The 18,348-nt window shown below is 47.5% G+C and overlaps 2 protein-coding genes across 2 annotated transcripts; both read right to left on the reverse strand.

The window, feature by feature from the left end:
- Positions 1–5,601: 5,601 nt before the first annotated feature.
- NAT8 (N-acetyltransferase 8 (putative)) lies at positions 5,602–10,628 on the reverse strand. Its single transcript, XM_081877376.1, has 2 exons — positions 10,145–10,628; positions 5,602–6,454 (listed from the first exon to the last, which is right to left on the reverse strand). The coding sequence occupies exon 2, from the start codon at positions 6,428–6,430 to the stop codon at positions 5,759–5,761; it is 672 nt and encodes a 223-aa protein (XP_081733502.1). The 5' UTR covers positions 6,431–6,454; positions 10,145–10,628; the 3' UTR covers positions 5,602–5,758.
- A 2,370-nt stretch (positions 10,629–12,998) lies between these two features.
- LOC309350351 (putative N-acetyltransferase camello) lies at positions 12,999–16,704 on the reverse strand. The gene is made up of 2 exons (XM_081877377.1): positions 16,609–16,704; positions 12,999–14,628 (listed from the first exon to the last, which is right to left on the reverse strand). Exon 2 carries the CDS (start codon positions 14,572–14,574, stop codon positions 13,909–13,911), a length of 666 nt encoding a protein of 221 aa, XP_081733503.1. The 5' UTR covers positions 14,575–14,628; positions 16,609–16,704; the 3' UTR covers positions 12,999–13,908.
- Between the last annotated feature and the right edge of the window lie 1,644 nt (positions 16,705–18,348).

The following is an 18,348-nucleotide window of genomic DNA, read 5'->3' on the forward strand; positions in this document are numbered from 1 at the left end:
AGCTATCCCAGAAGCCAGAACAGCAAGAGGGATTGCTGCTTTCACTGCGCAGCGATCCCTCTTGCTGTTCTGGCTTCTGAGATTCGGAATATTTTTTTTCTTGTTTTCCTCCTCCAAAAACTAGGTTCGTCTTGTTGTGGTCTGGTGTGTCTTATAGAGCGAAAAATACAGTACATTTTTTTTAATGCATCCCACCTTTTTTGCGAGATGGTTTGCACAAATTGAAACGACACAGATGAACCGCAAAAAGCCAAGAACATATAAAAAAGACAGTCACGGAACCGAGAAATTGTACAAAACAAATGAAATACCGTGAAAATCCCTGAAACGAGAAGTAATCGACTAGAAATATTATCTTATGAAAATAAACTAAATAATAAAAATCAAAAAGTTTAATGAAAAAAATTATAAAAAACCTAAAATTGAACAAAGCCTTAATGGGATGCCGGCTAAAAACCTTGTTTCACTGAACTATTCAGTTTCCTCAGAAGGAAATAGAAAAATCGTAAACCTTAAATGACCAAAATTCAAAGAAAGGGGGTAGAACACCCAAAAATTCTGAAGTATTCTAATCCTAGCTCGACCCAGGTGAAGCAAAGCTCAGTAATAAAGGATTAAGGACTCAAAGGTACAGTTTCTAATACTGAATTTACAAAAAAGGTTTGAAAACCTAAATGGCAAGTTTTGGACAAAGCCCAGCTTAAAGGAAGCAAAGCACAGTAATAAAGAGTTGAGGACTCAGCTCTGAAAATTCTAGTGTTGCCTTTACAAAAAGGTTTAAAAAACCTAAATGGCACAAATTCAAAGAAAGGAATACAAGATAAGCTGTTTTAGATTTTAAGCAAACTCAAGAACAGAGCTGAAACATTCCCATGGTCTAAATGTTACCACTGATGTTAAAGACTGATACTGGGTGTTTCCAATCACAGGTTTATATACTATAGGGTGAATTTTTTTTTTGAAAGGGACAAGCCATCTTATTCAAACAATGGGCGGGATTGTTGGGGTTTGTAAAAATAGTCAAATTAAAACAATGTAAAATACAGATTTCTTAAAGGTGTGGATACCCCCCCCCCATTAATAGCCCTTTCATTAAAAAATAAAGTCAGTTCCCCAAAGCTTGTTGGAACAAGAAAGTCTCCACCTGCCAGTGGAAGGACAATATGGAGGGAGCCAGTCTAGCTTCTCTAGGGATGAAGTTCTGAAGTTTGGGAGCCACCACCGAGAAGCATCCCCACAATGCATTTGCGTAGGGGGGAGCCAAAGGGCGGAGCAAAAAGTGGGTGGCGCAAAGACACGCCTGTTCACACAAGCACCCGCCCTCTTGTCCCCCCCCCCTTTCATCCATCTTCCACCCAATTTCCAGGCTTGTGGGCGCTGTGAGCCACACTGGGGAAAGTGGAGGCCCTGTGTGGCGTTAACTTGCCAGCGTGGGACCTGAAATCTTTTCCACACAGTAGCTCGAGCCTGGGGGCCCCTGCACTCCCCCCCCCCGTTCAAGGACCACCAGACATTATGGAGAAGGGTATCCATTCCAGAGCATGGCCAGGGAAGGACCCTTGAGCCTTAACACTGGCTTACTCCCAGAGGGTCCCAGGTAAAATCCCTGGCAGCGTCGCCAGCTAAAAATGATCTTGTAGCAGGCTGCATGAGGAACCCCCTTTTGGAACTGTGCCAACCCCAAAATGCCAGCTTTACGATGGGCTGCTGGCTGGTCCTGCCTCAGACCAGGCTGCCCCATCAAATTGTTCAGAGAGCCAGACAGGTGGTCTGTATTTGGGTTTAACTCATCTGCCCCCCCCCCCCCGTTCAAAATCTCCTTCCAAGAATCCTACACTGGAGCATATCTGTCAACTTACAGATTTGAAAATAAGGGACCAGCAGCCTCGAAAATAAGGGATCAGCAGCCAAAATAAGGGATTTTCTGAACACAGGTATGTTCAACTTCTGAGCCCCTCCGAGCCAAAGGCAGAAAGCCCAGCCAGCAGCCAAACGAAGCCTCAAGCGGTGGTTCCCACAGCGCAGCAACCCGGCAAAGGGGATGCAGCAAGGAAAACCACCGTCACCTCTCCGCTGGGAAGCGCTGAGCAAAGGCGAGTCCCCAGGCAACGCGGCCAATTTGATTGGCACAAGGCATGCAAGCTCCACCCCCCCAGTTGTTCTTCGACTTCTTATTGGGTGAGCAACCTAGCCAAGCAACACAGTTGGAGCCTCCCTCCTCCCTGGCCGGCAGGGAGGGAGGGAGAGGAGCTGCTTCCTTTGAAACCCGGGAAATTTAAGGGACATCATCAATAAGGCACAGCAGCAGGAAACGGTGCTGGGATAAGGGACTTTCCCGTCAAATAAGGGACGGTTGACAGCTATGCACTGGAGGCCCCCAGAGACTCACAGGCAAGCAGGACTTTTTTCAGTTTTTTCAGTTTGGCCTACTTTTTTTCAGTTTTCTAAAAATCGATTTGAACAAAGAATAGAGGAGAAAAACAAGGCAGGTGGGGAGTTTACAAAGGGTTAAAAATACTATAAGCATCAACACCATAACTGAAACATACACATTGGTGTAAAGCAGGGGTAGGCAACCTAAGGCCCGGGGGCAGGATGCGGCCCAATTGCCTTCTCAATCCGCACCGCGGACGGTCTAGGAATCAGTGTGTTTTTACATGAGTAGAATGTGCCCTTTTATTTAAAATGCATCTCTGGGTTATTTGTGCGGCATAGAAATTCGTTCACCCCCCCCAAAAAAAATATAGTCTGGCCCACCACATGGTCTGAGGGTCAGTGGAGCGGCCCCCTGCTGAAAAAGGTTGCCGACTCCTGGTGCAAAGCGTCCAAGTTGGTATCCACATGAGATTGCATTTATAAGAAACATGTTCAAACGAGATTCCTGCATTGTACGGGGTTGGACTAGATGACCCTCAGGGTCCCTTCCAACTCTACAAGCCCTTTATGACTTAGGGCCCTCGTATCTACGGGACCGCCTCTCCTGGTCTGCCCCACAGAGGACCTTCAGATCCATGAATAACCATAGTTTAGAGGTCCTGGGCCCTAAGGAAGTCAGACTATCTTCCACCAGGGCCAGGGCCTTCTCAGTGATGGCTCCTACCTGGTGGAATGCTCTGTCCCAGGAGACCAGGGCCCTGCAGGATTTAACCCCCTTCCGTCGGGCCTATAAGACAGAGCTATTCCACCTGGCCTTTAATTTGAATTAGCTGCTAGCTGAGAAGAGAATCCAGCTCTGGTTAAGCGAGACCAATGCAGCTTCTATAATAATAATAATAATACTAATAATACTACTACTACTACTACTAATAATAATAATAATAATTTGTTATTTATACCCCGCCCATCTGGCTGAGTTTCCCCAGCCACTCTGGACGGCTCCCAATCGAGTGTTAAAAACAATACAGCATTAAATATTAAAAACTTCCCTAAACAGAGCTGCCTTCAGATGTCTTTTAAAAATAGGATAGCTGCTTATTTCCTTCACATCTGAAGGGTGGGCATTCCACAGGGCAGGCGCCACCACCAAGAAGGCCCTTTGTCTGGTTCCCTGTAACCTCACTTCTCACAATGAGGGAACCGCCAGAAGGCCCTTGGAGCTGGATCTCAGTGTCCGGGCAAAATGATGGGGGTGGAGACGCTCCTCCAGGTATACAGTACCAAGCGCCGGCCTTGACTCTGAAAAGAACAAACTGAGCAACTGGGAGTTAATACTTTATTAGCAAAAACTGGATCTGTGCAGGAGTGTCAGACCTAATGAGCACAGCAACTCATCTCCGGCAGCTCCTGACCCCATGAAGCAGTTGCTGACACTGAAGGTCCTGACCTCCCCACGGCTGTCTTAAGTTTCTTCCTCTCCAGGGTATTTTCCAAGCAATCGGAGACTGCGCCTGCACATTGCCCACTTCTCAACCCTTTTCACACCTCTCCTAGGAGACCAGTGGGGAGGGGAGCTTGTCTCAGAAGGAGGGGGAGACACCTGTGGCTCTGCCCCATCTCTGCCTCTTGGCCTCCCTCTTCCCCTTGCCTGCTTCAGCTTCTGCCTCCGATTCTGCACTTCTCTCTGCCACAGACTCCCCCCGCTCACTAAGCCCTGTTGCCTCCTCAGCGTCCGACACCTCTTCCCCCCATCTTCTCCCTCTGACCACTTACGGTCTCCCCATTGCCAATCCCTGGGCTCTGAGCCCTCTTCCCTTGGGGGTTCCCCGGCTGGTTCCTCCCACTATTTCTGTGTGTCCAACCAGTCCATGTAATATGTCAGTTTGTGTCGAATATCTACATGGTGCCTCGGGAACAACTTGCACCTTAATATCAGCAAGACAAAGGAGATGGTGTTGGACTTTCAGAGGAAGAGAGGAGAACTAGCCCCACTGTACATCAGGGAGGGCTGTGTGGAGTCTCTTCCTTTAAATTCCTAGGAGTTTATCTCAGTGAAGACCTTACTTGGAAAATCAATACAACCCAGGTGGTTAAGAAAGCCCAACAGACACTCCATCTCCTCAGAGTATTGTGGAAGAACGATGTCAGTCAAGATTTGATTATCTCCTTCTACCGGTCCACAATAGAAAGTGTCCCTTCATACTGCATCACGGTGTGGCACGCTGGTTTGATATCAACTGATAGGAAGTGCCTACAGAGGGTGGTGAACACAGCACAAGATATTATGGGCTGCCTGTGAATCCGCTGCATGAAATAGTGGAAGAACGTTGCCTCGGGAGAGTGAGGAAAATCCTCAGGGATGATTCACACCCTGGCCGGCACTTTCTTGATCTCCTGCCCTCGGGCAGAAGATATAGAAGCAGGATTAGTCGCACCAACAGGGTAAAGAACAGCTTCTATCCGTGGGCTGCTCGGCTGCTGAATGAAAAGATAACAACAGGACAACTGACTTTTAGGTTTGGTGGGTGTGCGTCAGTAAACGAGGAGAATTAAGACAAAGAGAGCTGAGTGGGGGGTGCTTGTGTAATCTCACTGTATACAAGTTGTACAAGTGACAATAAAGTATTTCATTTCATTTCCCCAGTCATCAGTTCTCGGCATATCCAGTTTGCACATTCATTCATTCATTGTGAAATCCTCTTGAAAATTCACTAGCATTCTGCTGCGAATCTCTCCCTAATATACACATTTTTGGCAAAGCAAAATCGGAAGGCATTTCTGTATGGTTTTCTTCAGTGCTATTATTCTTGAAAAAGAGGTGCCAGAACTCACCAGGAACTCTTGTTCTCTTGTAATGGAAATGGCATCCACCTGAAATGTGCCGGAGCTGAGTTCTGGTGAGTTCCAACTGAGAAAAATCCCTGGTTATTTTCACTAACAGTTGCTAGTACAGTGGTGCCCCGCAAGATGAATGCCTCGCAAGACGAAAAACTTGCTAGACGAAAGAGTTTTCCGTTTTTTGAGTCGTTCCGCAAGACGAATTTCCCTATGGGCTTGCTTCGCAAGACGAAACGTCTTGCGAGTTCTTGCGAGTTTGTTTCCTTTTTCTTAAAGCCGCTAAGCCGTTAATAGCCGCTAATAGCCGTGCTTCGCAAGACGAAAAAACCGCAAGATGAGGAGACTCACGGAACGGATTAATTTCGCTTGCGAGGCACCACTGTATGTGCATCTCTGGCAAATCAGTGCACATTAGGTAGGCTCATTTTTATGGCTCATCGGATGAACTTTCTTTCTCACTCCTCCCTAGTTGGCACCTGTCTTGCAAACAGGCCATAATATCTTCCTCCATGAGGCAAGGCAGCTCCGCTCTGGGTTGCCGGTGTCAGCGAGAGCCTCCGATCTCATAGCGGTAGATGTAGATGTAGAACCGCAGCAGCTTACAGAGGGTATTGGGGCATATCTCTTTGACTTTGCAGAAGCCCATGCCCTCGTACGTCCGATGGGCCGCCACCTGCGCCATGGAGGTGCCCAGAACCACCTCCTTGTACCCGTGCTCCTGGGCGAAGAGGAGAACCATCCTGGTGAGAGCCTTGCCAAGCCCGTGGCCCCGGTGCTCCTTTGCCACAGACATGCGCTTCAGCTCCAGTGCCCTGCCGCGCAGGGATGGGTTTTCTGGGTGGGTGGCGGCGACGATGCCCGCCACTTCGCCTCCGGCCTCTGCCACCCAGAAGCTGCAGTCTTTGGGCACCAGGTAGGTCTGGCGGATGTCCTTCATGTCTGTGGCGAGGGCCTCGTGAACATAGTCCGCCCAGAGGCGCTTTGTGAAAATCCAGCCCACGGCCAACAGGGCAGCCACGGCACCGAGGGAAAGGAGAAGGGAATAGGTGCCCAGGTAGGTTGCGAGGAGCGCGGCCAGGAGCAACAGGTGGGTCTGGGGGCAAGAGAGAACATGCCGGAAACCTGCAGGAGCATGTTCGTTGATCCCCCGGGAGAATATCGTGCGGGCGGCTTCGTAGTCCTGATCTTCATACCTGCGAATGTGGTACTCGCCCATCTTGAATTTGCCTTCCTCGTCTCCCTGGAAAACAGAACAAACGGCTTGTCGGATTTCCTGGGGTGGGACTAATTGCTCGTTTCAAGCGGCTTGGGGGAGCCTCTAAATTGGCAGTCCCTCTTGGGGGCAGTGGGACTACTGTAATTCGCTCTCCACGGCGCTGCCCTTGAAGCTGACCCAGAAACTGCAGCGGGTGCAGAATGCTGCAGCGAGGCTCCTCACGGGGTCTCTGCCATGGGAGCATATTCACCCAGTGCTTTTCCAGCTGCACTGGCTCCCGGTGGAGTACAGGATCAGGTTCAAGGTGCTGGTTTTGACCTTTAAAGCTCTTCACGGCCTAGGACCCTTGTACCTACGGGACTGCCTCTCCTGGTATGCCCCACGGAGGGCCTTAAGGTCCATAAATAGCAACACCCTAGAGGTCCTGGGCCCTAAGGAAGTCAGATTAGCCTCAACCAGAGGCAGGGCCTTTTCAACACTGGCCCCAGCCTGGTGGAACGCTCTGTCTCATGAGACCAAGGCCCTGAGGGATCTGATTTCTTTCCGCAGGGCCTGTAAGACAGAGTTGTTCCGCCTGGCCTTTGGCTTGGAATCAACTTGATCCCCTCCCCCTCTTTCCTTTTTCCTTTCTCTTTCTGTGATGGAACTCCTATTTGGGGACTTCCCTGGCTTTTTTCTGGCCCACGTAGGACCAGTCTGGGTAGTTGGCCTTGGTGAAGATTTGACGTTTTCATCCCCAAAAAGTTTTTGATTTGAGTTTCTACTGAAATGAGGCTGCATTTTAATGTTGTACTTTAATCTTGTTTTCAAGTTGTATTTTATTTAATCAATTGTTTTTATACTTGGTGTTAGCCACCCTGAGCCCGGTCTTGGCTGGGTAGGGCGGGGTATAAATAAATTTATTATTATTATTATTATTATTATTATTATTATTATTATTATTACCACCTGGGGGGGCAGAAAGAGACACGGGGGACGTCGGAGGCATAAATTACTTTTTTCAATTGTATTGTATTAAGTTTCAACATTTTTAGCACAAACAGTCATAACACAATTTCGTCTTTTATTTTTGTCAACTTCCCACGCCTTTTCCCAGAGTTGTTGTTCTCCCCTTCTGCACCCTATTTTCAATCTACCGAATCATAACCACAGTTTTATAATCTAATTACTTCTGTTGCTCATAGCTCAAATCCTGCTCACGAGTTCATTGTACTATTGTAATTCTTTAAAATAGTCCGAAAAAGCAATCAATTCTTCCATAAAACACTCATTAGGTTCTCTTAATTTTGCTGTTAATTTTGCTAGTTCTGTATATCTTACTTATCCATTTTGGTTGGAACTTCTTTGTTCCATTTCTGCACGTATAAATTCCTAGCTGCTATTTTTACATACATAAATACAGTAACTTCAACATTTTTATTTTGATGGGGGTGGGATTTCTGCCTCTATAATCCCTAACAGAAATGCTTTGGGTCGTTTTGATAAACTCATTTTAAACATCTTTTTTATCTTGTCATGTATCACGGAGGCATAAATGACTATCAGACTTTGAAAAGCTGGCATCCCTGGATCAAGTTCATCAGTTTTGTTGAACTAATTAAACTAATGAGCTTCAATTGGATTTTGAACAAAGGAAGGGTTGCCATATTTCAAAGAGTGAAAAAATCCGGACACAAGAGTTGTTGAGCTTTTTTTTTTTTTTGCCCAAAGTTTAAATGAACTTCAAAAAAATGGCAGCAAATATGACACTGCAGACATGGGTTGCCATACATCCAGATTTCCCCGGACATTTAACTGATTTCTGCCCAAACACTGCTTCCGACTGCAGTATTCCATGTATGTCTGGGAAATTCTGGATGTATGGCACCCCTAACAAAGGTGCAATTAGCTGTGACAGCTTTGAACTTTATTGGGTTATTCTCTTCCTTAGTGGGTCGTGCAAGCCGCTATTCAGAATAATGCTTTTGGCAGGGTCGGGTGGGAGGCCACTGGGAGTGGGTTTTAGTATTCCCAAATACATTGAGAAGCACGGCTCTAAAGCCAGATATCTAAAAACAGCACACTCCTCCATCATCACCCAAAACAGACAGATGCCAATAGGACAGTCTATTCAGGGAGTGGGTGGACTTTTGGGGGCTTGGGACCACCAAGACCCATGGCAAACTCTTGAGTGGAGGGCAGGTTCATGTCAAAGTAGCTCAAGTGGTGAGCAAAACTGGGTAGGGCAATAACTCCAGTTCTTATAGTTGCTTTGCAAAAGACCTTCCAATCACCTCCAGTATTTTCAATCCCTTAAAAGAAAAAGGGGGGGAGAGAACACACACATTTCGGGTGGTGTCACAAAACTCATTTTTTACGGATACATTTTGGTGAGGGGGGGGGGACCGCTAAAAAGTTTTTGGTGGGGTAGCAGTCGGAGCCAGACCCCCCTCCCTAAAAGCAAACTATTAATTTTAAAATAGATGATGATGATGATTTGAAATGGAAACAAACTGGAGGTGCTTTGAGAGTGGTCAACAAGAAACCTTTTGACACAGCCCAGAAGGAGACCCAGAGGAGCAGTTGGTTAAATATTAAACTTTATTTACTGGCGGGGGGGGGGGGTACCCAAAGTAATCTGTTGGTGGTATGCAAGACAAGAAACTAAGATGGGTAGGGAGGACACCCTTCCCCCCCCTTCATCCCCATCAAGATCAGATTACTCTTGCATTCCATTGCAGCTACAAGACTTTGCTCCCTACGCTCCCCCCTCCCCCATTTGCCAGGATTAGGCTGGGCGGCTTTGACTCATTTTGAGGTTGGTTTATTGCTGTGTCATTTGCAGTTCCAGAAGCTTTACCCCTTTTGTGCAGTGGAGGCCAGGCTGTGCTGCAGCCAAGTTTCTCTCGCTTGGGATGCCACAGGCATGAAACAAGGGACCTAAGCATGCAAAGCGCGTCTCTGGTCACTGTATTGCATTTATATCTCGCCTTTTTAATAGGAGACTCGGGATTTGACCCTGAGGCCGCCTCAGGGTTTCCTACTCCTCCTACAGGTATCTGGTTGGCCACCTAGGATGCTGGCCTCGGTGGGATACTGGCCCATAGCTGTCAACTTTCAAATTTGAAAATAAGGGACCAGCAGCCTTGAAAATAGAGGGAAGTGGGTGGCGCTGTGGGTTAAATCAGAGCCTAGGATTTGCCGATCAGAAGGTCAGCGGTTCGAATCTCCGGAACGGGGTGAGCTCCCATTGCTCGGTCCCTGCTCCTGCCAACCTAGCAGTTCGAAAGCACGTCAAAGTGCAAGTAGATAACTAGGTACCCCTGTGGCAGGAAGGTAATCGGCGTTTCCGTGCGCTGCTCTGGTTCGCCAGAAGTGGCTTAGTCGTGCTGGCCATATGACCCGGAAGCTGTACGCCGGCTCCCTCGGCCAGTAAACGAGATGAGCGCCGCAACCCCAGAGTCGGCCACGACTGGACCTAATGGTCAGGGGTCCCTTTACCTTTACCTTTAAACTCGAAAATAAGGGATCAGTAGCCTCACCTGTCCCAGGGACAGTCTACCGGATATCTAACAATCCAGGATAGCAGTGGAAAGCAGCGGGAAACGGCGCTGGAATAAGGGAATTTCCTGCAAAAAAAGGTTGACAGCTATGTGCTGTCCTGGTCCAGCAGGCTTTGCTTATGTGGAACACGCTCAGCCCTGATACCTCCAGTGCACCCCCCCTCTCTCTTACCTGCTGCCAGGTGTGTGAGCAGTCCTGATCGCAGGACCTCCAATCCACCTTCTCCCTTAACCTGCCTGCAGCTTGGTTTTACAAGCTGGGCAGCTGCCACTGAGCGATTCTCCTCCTCTTCCTCTTCCTCCTCCTCCTCCGGGAGCAGCCAACCAGAAAGCAGGCTGCATGCAAGCTCAAGGCAGAGATCCAGCCTTCTCCTCCAGGCAAGCAGGGATCCTCCCCCCCCCCCCCCCCGCACATCAGCCCCTGCAGGGTGCTCTGATGCCAGATCCCACCCACTGCACGCATCACAGCCTCCCTGCCTCCATTGCAATCAGTGAGAAGGGCAGCTGAGCAGCAAAGCTGACGTGTTTTCAAGAGGATGTGGAAGTTCCTCCTTTGAAGCTTTTAAGGAGGAAAAAGGCCATCCGGGTGCCTTCGTTTGCTCAAAGCTCACAGAGGTCTCCACTGGTGGTCTATCTGCTTGCTACCTGGCCAAGCTCAAGGTGTTACAACTGTTGCAGGAATTTATGTACAGATTGGGGGTGTTTGCCCCTCCAGCAGATATCAGGCACATGAAGCCCACTACAAAAATCAGCACAATCACTTGTGTGATTTGTCCCCACAAAACAATTCATCAGTTTCTTCCTATCTACTAAAAGGGCCTTTGCTGCACGATACCAAATGTAAGAATTCACTGATCAATGTCTCCATGTACTGGCTCACAGGGAAAACTTCAGAAATTCATATAGACCTGTGAGCTCAGCTACTCAGCAGCCCCTCTGCCTGGGTGATAATTCCTGGCATCCTGAGTGCCAGACAGGTAGCCATTCCAGAAATAACAAACCCAGATGAAGACAAAAGGGTGTGATTCACTTGGCTGGGAAACAGGGAAATGTAAATATCTCTTTTGTTACACTTGATGGGTGTTTGGTGGAGGGCAAGGAGAACCATGGGGCAGGGTCCAGGATGCTCAGATTACTTCCACCAGACCTCCCCTTTCATGATGTAACCGTGATGTAACCGTGATGTAGTTTGGAGGGGGTGTAACATGGAGATTAGCAGCTAATAAAAGTTTGGAGACTCTTTTGTTCAGGGCTTCCATCTTGTTCCACCTGGTGGCAGGTGGGAGTCCTATCATTGTTAGTTCTGTTGGTGCAAAATGTAAGTGTATAGAAAGGAGAATTCCTGGATGGCAAGAACAAGGTTTGGCAGAAGTATTCGCTGGTGAGAGAAGCCCAGCAGAGATTTAGAATCACAAAACATACAGCAAAATGTGGAAATATAGGCTCTTATATCTTTAAAATACAGGTGGCGACCATTTTACTTGCGTCCGATTGATGCACAACACATCTCTCTCTCTCTCTCTTACTTATACACACACACACACATACACACACACAGCCTTCCCCTTGCCCCAAAACACAGTTATGACAGGAAGGCACTTGCCTCAGTGGTGGAACACCTGCATTTCATGCAAAAGGTCCCGGTGTCATCTCTAGGTAGGGCTAGGCAAGGCTCCTTTCTGAAATCATGAAGAACCCCTGCCAGTCAGTGTAGACTGTATTGAGATAAAGGGACCACATAGTAGAGGGATCAAGCTTGTTTTCTCCTGCTCTGGAGGGTAAGACTTGGACCAACGGCTTCAAGAAACAAAGCAATTCCGACTAAACATAAGGAAGAACATTCTAACAGCAAGAGCTGCTTGACAGTAGAATGGACTCCCTCTCCTTCCTTGGAGGTTTTTAAGCAGAGTTTGGCTGGCCATCTGTAGTGAATGCTTTAGTTGAGATTCCTGCACTGCAGGGGGTTGGTCTAGAGGACCCTTGGGGTCCCTTCCAACTCTACAGTTCTTGTTTCTTGCCCTTTTTCTAGAGCAACCACAAGGCTAACAGAAGTGTCTTGCTTTTTCGAGAATTCACTGCGCTCTACATGGGGCTACCTTTGAAGGTGACTACAACTAATCCAGAATGTGGCAGCTAGACTGGCGACTGGGAGCACCCGCAGGAACTATATAACACCAGTCCTAAAAGAACTACATTGGCTCCTAGTGTGTTTCCGAGCACAAACTGAAGTGTTGGTGCTGACCTTTAAAGCCCTAAATGGCTTTGGCCATGTATACCTAAAAGAGCATCTCCACCCCAATCGTCCAGCCTGGACACTGAGATCCAGCTCCAAGGGCCTTCTGGTGGTCCCCTCTTTGCAAGAGATGAGGTTACAGGGAACCAGGCAAAGGGCCTTTTCATTAGTTGCACCTGCTGTGTGGAACACCCTCTCTGCAGATGTGAAACAGATAAACAGCTATGTGATTTTTAGAAGACATCTGGAGGCAGCCCTGTTCAGAGACGTTTTTAGTGCATAATGTTGTACAGTGCTACCTTGTTTCTCAAACGCCTTGGTACTCAAACAACTTGGAACCCAAACACTGCAAACCCAGTAGTAAGTGTTCCGGTTTGCAAGCCTTTTTTCGGAAGCCAAACGTGCTCAGTTTTGAGTTTTATACTTCTGATCTGAGTGCCACACTTCCGTTTTGTGTGTTACAGTAACCCTGACCCTAACCCTAGTGTTTTTGCTATTTATTTTGCATTTTTGTTGTTGCCTGGAACCTGGTTTTTGTTCTGTGTGGAACCCAGTTCAGCTGCTGATTGTGTGACTGCAGTACATTGTTTTATGAATCAGTAGTCTTGTTAGATAGGTTTTGGAACGGAATGGATTAAGTTTGAGAACCAAGGTACCACAGTATTGTGCTTTTACTGTTTTTTTGTTGGAAGCCACCCAGAGTGGCTGGGGCAACCCAGTCAGATGGGCAGCATATAAATGATAAATTACTGCTATTATTGTTTTGGCAGAAAAACTTGCGAGAACATTCCCCTGTACAAATGTATCGGAGAGATTTATTCTTGGCCCTTGGTTTATAAAAACAGTAGTCATAATTTTGCGACCATAATGTAGGGAACTCAAAGAAGGAAAAGCATTATCTCCTCAGGTAGGATCACATCTCAAAGGACACACCAGAGACACAGATCTCTGCCAAAGACAACTGCTGGAGTTATTAAGCTAGTTCAAATGAATGTAGTTAAGAGGTTATGTTCCATCTGAAAACAGCAGCATTTGGGTTGCATTGAAGAGCACGAAGAATGAATTTCCTGCACATTTAGTCGGACACAGAGCTCAATGTGCTGTATGCCCTGAGGAAACAGAAATCTTTGCATCAAGGTGATGTGATGGAAGGGCCTCTGAGGCCTGAGCCCATCCCAGAAGGCAAAAAGAAAAGAACAAAGGCCCTTGTGACAGCAGCAATAGTCTCTTCTGGCACTCTGGCTCTTGGGCCGGTCGCTTGCCACTTGGGCCAGCAACAGTCCTCTCAAGGAACAAGGCAAAGAGCGGCTTCTGTGCAAGTTCAGAAGTGCTGAGATGAGGCCACCAGAGAAGCCCACTTTCTCCAGCAATGAAAACTCAGTCCTGTAAAGCCACACACCCCTTCCAAACCAGGACTCCCATTTTCTTACAAGCACCTTGGAAGCAAAAAGGAAAGGATCCTTCTGGAAATATTACTAGTTACGGTTTCCTTCATTACTAGAATTCCTTGAAACTTGGCTGTCAAGTGCCCTCTGCAGCAAACTGGAAAAGTCCGAAAGGAGACACCCCTTTGCTCAGCACCAGAACAAACCACTTCCAATTCTCTTGGCACCACGTAATCAACAGCACCAAATGCCCAAGGGACAAATGGGATGAAAGACCAGACCCAGGCAGGCACCATGACCACTCCCCGGTTTCCCTCCTCAGTCCACGGAGGGGATATCATAGCGATACTTGGAAACGGTGCAGTTGGCCAACCTGCCGTAGATGGTGGGCAGGACATAGTGGTGGTACATGCGGAAGCCGACGCCCTCGTACATGGCGCGGGCCTCATGCTGCACCATGAGGGTGTTCAGCACCACAGACTGGTAGCCATGCTCTCGGGCAAAGGAGATCACTGTCCTGCAGAGGGCCTTGGCAATGCCAAGGCCACGATAGTCCTTCCGAACTGACATGCGCTTCAACATGAGCTCTCCCACGTGTTCCTCAGAGGGCCTGGCACCCACAATGGCCACCACACACTCATCTGCCTCAGCCACCCAGAAACAGGAGCCCTTGTCTCCCAGGTAAGCAGCCTTGATGTCCAGCAGGTCCTCCTGCAAGCAGTGGTCGATGTACATGGACCAGATGTAGCCTAGGAGTTGCCGGCCGATGGCCAGGAGCAGGGTGACGGCCAGGATGGGCAGCAGGAGCGATTTGGAGCTGGTCAGCAGCAAGCAGAAGGTGCAGGCCAGGAGCAGGATTAGCCAGGGCTGCTTCAGCATGTGCACGCACAGGGTGGGCACATATTCGCTCATCCCTGTGGCAAACAAGTCGCGCGCCGTCTCGTAGTCCTCAGGGCGGTACTCGCGGATGTGGTAACGTGCCATGGTGCATCGGCCAGAGATGGGCACCACTGGAGGAGGCAGGCTAGTGGGAGAACACTAGAATCAACAAACAGAAAGGAAAGGTTGTTACCACACAAACACACATATGAGAGAGAGATATGTGAGTGTTGGACAAGGACCTGGAAGAGAACAGCACTGGAATCCCCACTTGGCCACAAAGCTCACTGGGTGACCCTGGGAGCTAGTTGTTGCCTCTCAGCCTAACCTACCAAACAGTCAACAATCAGTCAACAATTTATTTGTATGCCTCCTTTCCAAAGTTCAAACCTTGCTCAAGGCAGCTTACAATATAAAATGTTAGTAAAGGTAAAGGGACCCGACCATTAGGTGCAGTCATGGCCGACTCTGGGGTTGCGGCGCTCATCTCGCCTTATTGGCCGAGGGAGCCGGCGTACAGCTTCCGAGTCATGTGGTAGCATGACTAAGCCGCTTCTGGCGAACCAGAGCAGCACACGGAAACACCATTTACCTTCCCGCTGGAGCGGTACCTATTTATCTACTTGCAGTTCAACGTGCTTTTGAACTACTAGGTTGGCAGGAGCAGGGACCGAGCAACGCGAGCTCACCCCGTCGCGGGGATTCGAACCGCCAACCTTCTGATCAGCAAGTACTAGGCTCTGTGGTTTAACTCACAGCGCCACCGGCATCCCTAATATAAGGCATTTAGATCAGGAGTTGTCAACCTGGTCCCTACCACGCACTTAAGGATTCTAGGTGGGCTGAAGGGGGTTCTACGGCACAAGCTGAATCCTCCTTCCATCGAGCGCTGGTGGGCGGTAAGGAAATTTTACTATCAAGTAAGATGCATTAGTGGCCGGTAGGTATAAAGAGGTTGACTACCCCTGATCTAGATAGATGAATGGTCTTAATTAAGAAGTACCTCAAGCAAGTGCGAGCATTAGGGTGTGGTCCTACTGCTGGTTTTTTGTTTTGTTTTGTTGGCACAATCATCATTAGGTTATCCATGTTAATCCTGCAGCTCCCATTTGGAATAGCAACAAATCACATGAAGCTTACAGGTGAAAGATGTGCTGATGGACACCAGCTTGGGATAGCTTTAGAAGAGGACTGGACAAACTGAGGGAGTGCATAACCCCAACACTTTTTGCATTTTTTACTTTAGTCAGCTTGCTTTTAATTAATTCGCATACCGCCCTTTACCCTTACCTCTCAAGGCAGTTCGCAACATAAAAACCCATTTTTAAAAAACACACACACCACAAAACACATAACAAGAGCAAGAACAAAAAAACCCCAATAATCGCCACTTCCCCTCCCACAAACACATTTAAAAGCAGAGCTGCCTTTGTTTTTTTTGTGTTGTCCATTTTTTAAAATAAAAAACCTGGTTTTAATATACGCATGCGTTGGCTTGCTTAAAATACTGCAAGTCATGCACAAGGTGTGGCTAATAACTATAATGCAATAACAAACAAACAAATAAAATAGAAATAGTGATAGTAATAATAATATTATATAATGCGATTTTGGTTTTAAACGCAGTGTAAGGTAGTCTCTGTGGGAATATATTGTATTCAATTATGGGGTATCAGAGTTTTTAGGGGGCTAACCAGGCTGGGATAGCTGGCTTGTTGGTTTTTGAATGCCTAATGTAGATTTTTTTCAATTTCGCTGTTCTGTATGGGGCAATGACAGTAAAGATTATCGTATCGTATAATAATAATAATAATAATAGCAGCAGCAGCAGCCAGGAAGGCTATGCTGTGCTTCCACTACTGGAGTCGACGAAACTCCTCTGGGAATGGGAAGAGGGGGCAGCGCTGCTGTTGCTGCTGCTCTCAGGCCCTGCCTTTTTTGGGGGGGGGCTCCCCATTATTTTGGGGGTCCACCTGGCCGGCCACTGCATGGGCAGCGCTGGCTTCGCTGCCTGAGGGGCTCCCTCCGCCCTGACCCTCCAGGCGGCCTCCCTCGCCCACCCCAGAGGGCGACGGGCCTCCCCCCACCCCACCCCACCCCGTCGCCATAGCAACCCCCGCGGCCCCGCCGCCGCCTCACCTTCTCCCCCGGCAGCGACGCCCCACGCCACCCTGCGCCTGGCGATGACGTCGCTTCCGGAGACGGGCCTCCCCCGCACCACGTGACCTTAGGGGGCGGGGAAAGAAATACACGAGCCCCGAACGGCGCAGGGAGACGGAGGCTTATAAGGAGGGGGAAGGGGAGGAGCCTCGTCTCTCCGCGCGGTGGGCGGGCTCTCCCGACTCCGCCGCCAATCAGCGCGCGGGGGGGGGGGGGCGGAAGGAAGGGCTCGGCCCTCTCTATGGTGGGAACCATAGAGTTTAAGAGACCGGCTGTATTATATATCTTTATATATGAAGTGCGCATATCTATATAGATATGAACTATAAATATATCTGGAAGTTTACACACAAATATCTATGAGAATTTTGAATGTATCTATAATATATGTATATTGTGTATATGTATATGTATATATAATATATGTATATTATGAATATCTATATCTATATATGTATATATATGAAATATATTGTTGTTTTTGTTGTTTAGTCGCTTAGTCGTGTCCGACTCTTCGTGACCCCATGGACCAGAGCACACCAGAGCATGAAATATCTGGTCCACTCCATGGACCAGAGCATGAAATATATATATATATATATATATATATGAATGAAATATATACATGCAGATATAGATTTGTCTGAAGTGAGCTATAAATCTATATAGAAATATATATATGTAATATGTATATGTGTGTGTATATGTGATATAGATAACTTTGAAATATATAGATGCAGATACATAGTTTGTGTGTGTGTATAAATATATAAACACACACATACACACAATATATATATGTGTGTGTGTGTGTGTGTGTGTGTGTGTATAAAATACAGGATGGAAAGCAAGCTGAACATACAGCACATATCTGTGTTTGTGTGTGTGTGTGTGAATGAAGTGTGTTTGTGCGCACACAAAATCTATTTACGTGCCTTGGCAGGTAAGCCATGACTCCAGAGTAGACCTATAGAACCTAGTGGACTCTGAGCTGCAGCCATTCTTCTCGACATTCATCTGCTCCAAGAAGGAGGAAGGTTTTACTCAGGTGTTGATTTAGCAGGGCATATAGTGGGATGAAGAGCTCCCTCTTTCCCCTCCCCACTCACCTGTCACCCATAAATCCTTTCTTGTGAGGCCAAAACACCATCTTCAAGCCCTACCTTAAGGGCAGCCCTGGGCACCCTTACCTGAACTTGGCAGATTTACAAAACAAAATAAAAAAATTCCTTCCAGTAGCACCTTAAAGACCAACTAAGTTAGTTCTTGGTATGAGCTTTCGTGTGCATGCACACTTCTTCAGATACACTGAAACAGAAGTTTCCAGACCCTTCTATATAGTGAGAAGGTGGGGAGGGGTATTACTCAGAAGGGTGGTGGGAATGGGTGATTGGCAGATAGCTGTGATGAGCCTGTTGACGACTCTTAACAACTGCAATAGGTCTTACAGGAAAAAGCAAGGGGTGAAAAGGTGAAAAATGGCTTTGTCATGTATAATGAGATAAGAATCCAATGTCTTTGTTCAGACCAGGTCTCTCCATGGTTTTAAGTTTGGTAATAAGTTGCAATTCAGCAGCTTCTCTTTCCAGTCTATTTCTGAAATTCCTTTGTAATAGAACAGCTATTACAAACAGTTCTATTACAAAGGAATTTCAGAAATAGACTGGAAAGAGAAGCTGCTTAGTTGGTCTTTAAGGTGCTACTGGAAGGAATTTTTTT

This window comes from Podarcis erhardii (assembly GCF_964252035.2).
Source record: "Podarcis erhardii genome assembly, chromosome: 9".
In the NCBI taxonomy this organism is placed as follows: Eukaryota; Metazoa; Chordata; class Lepidosauria; order Squamata; family Lacertidae; genus Podarcis; species Podarcis erhardii.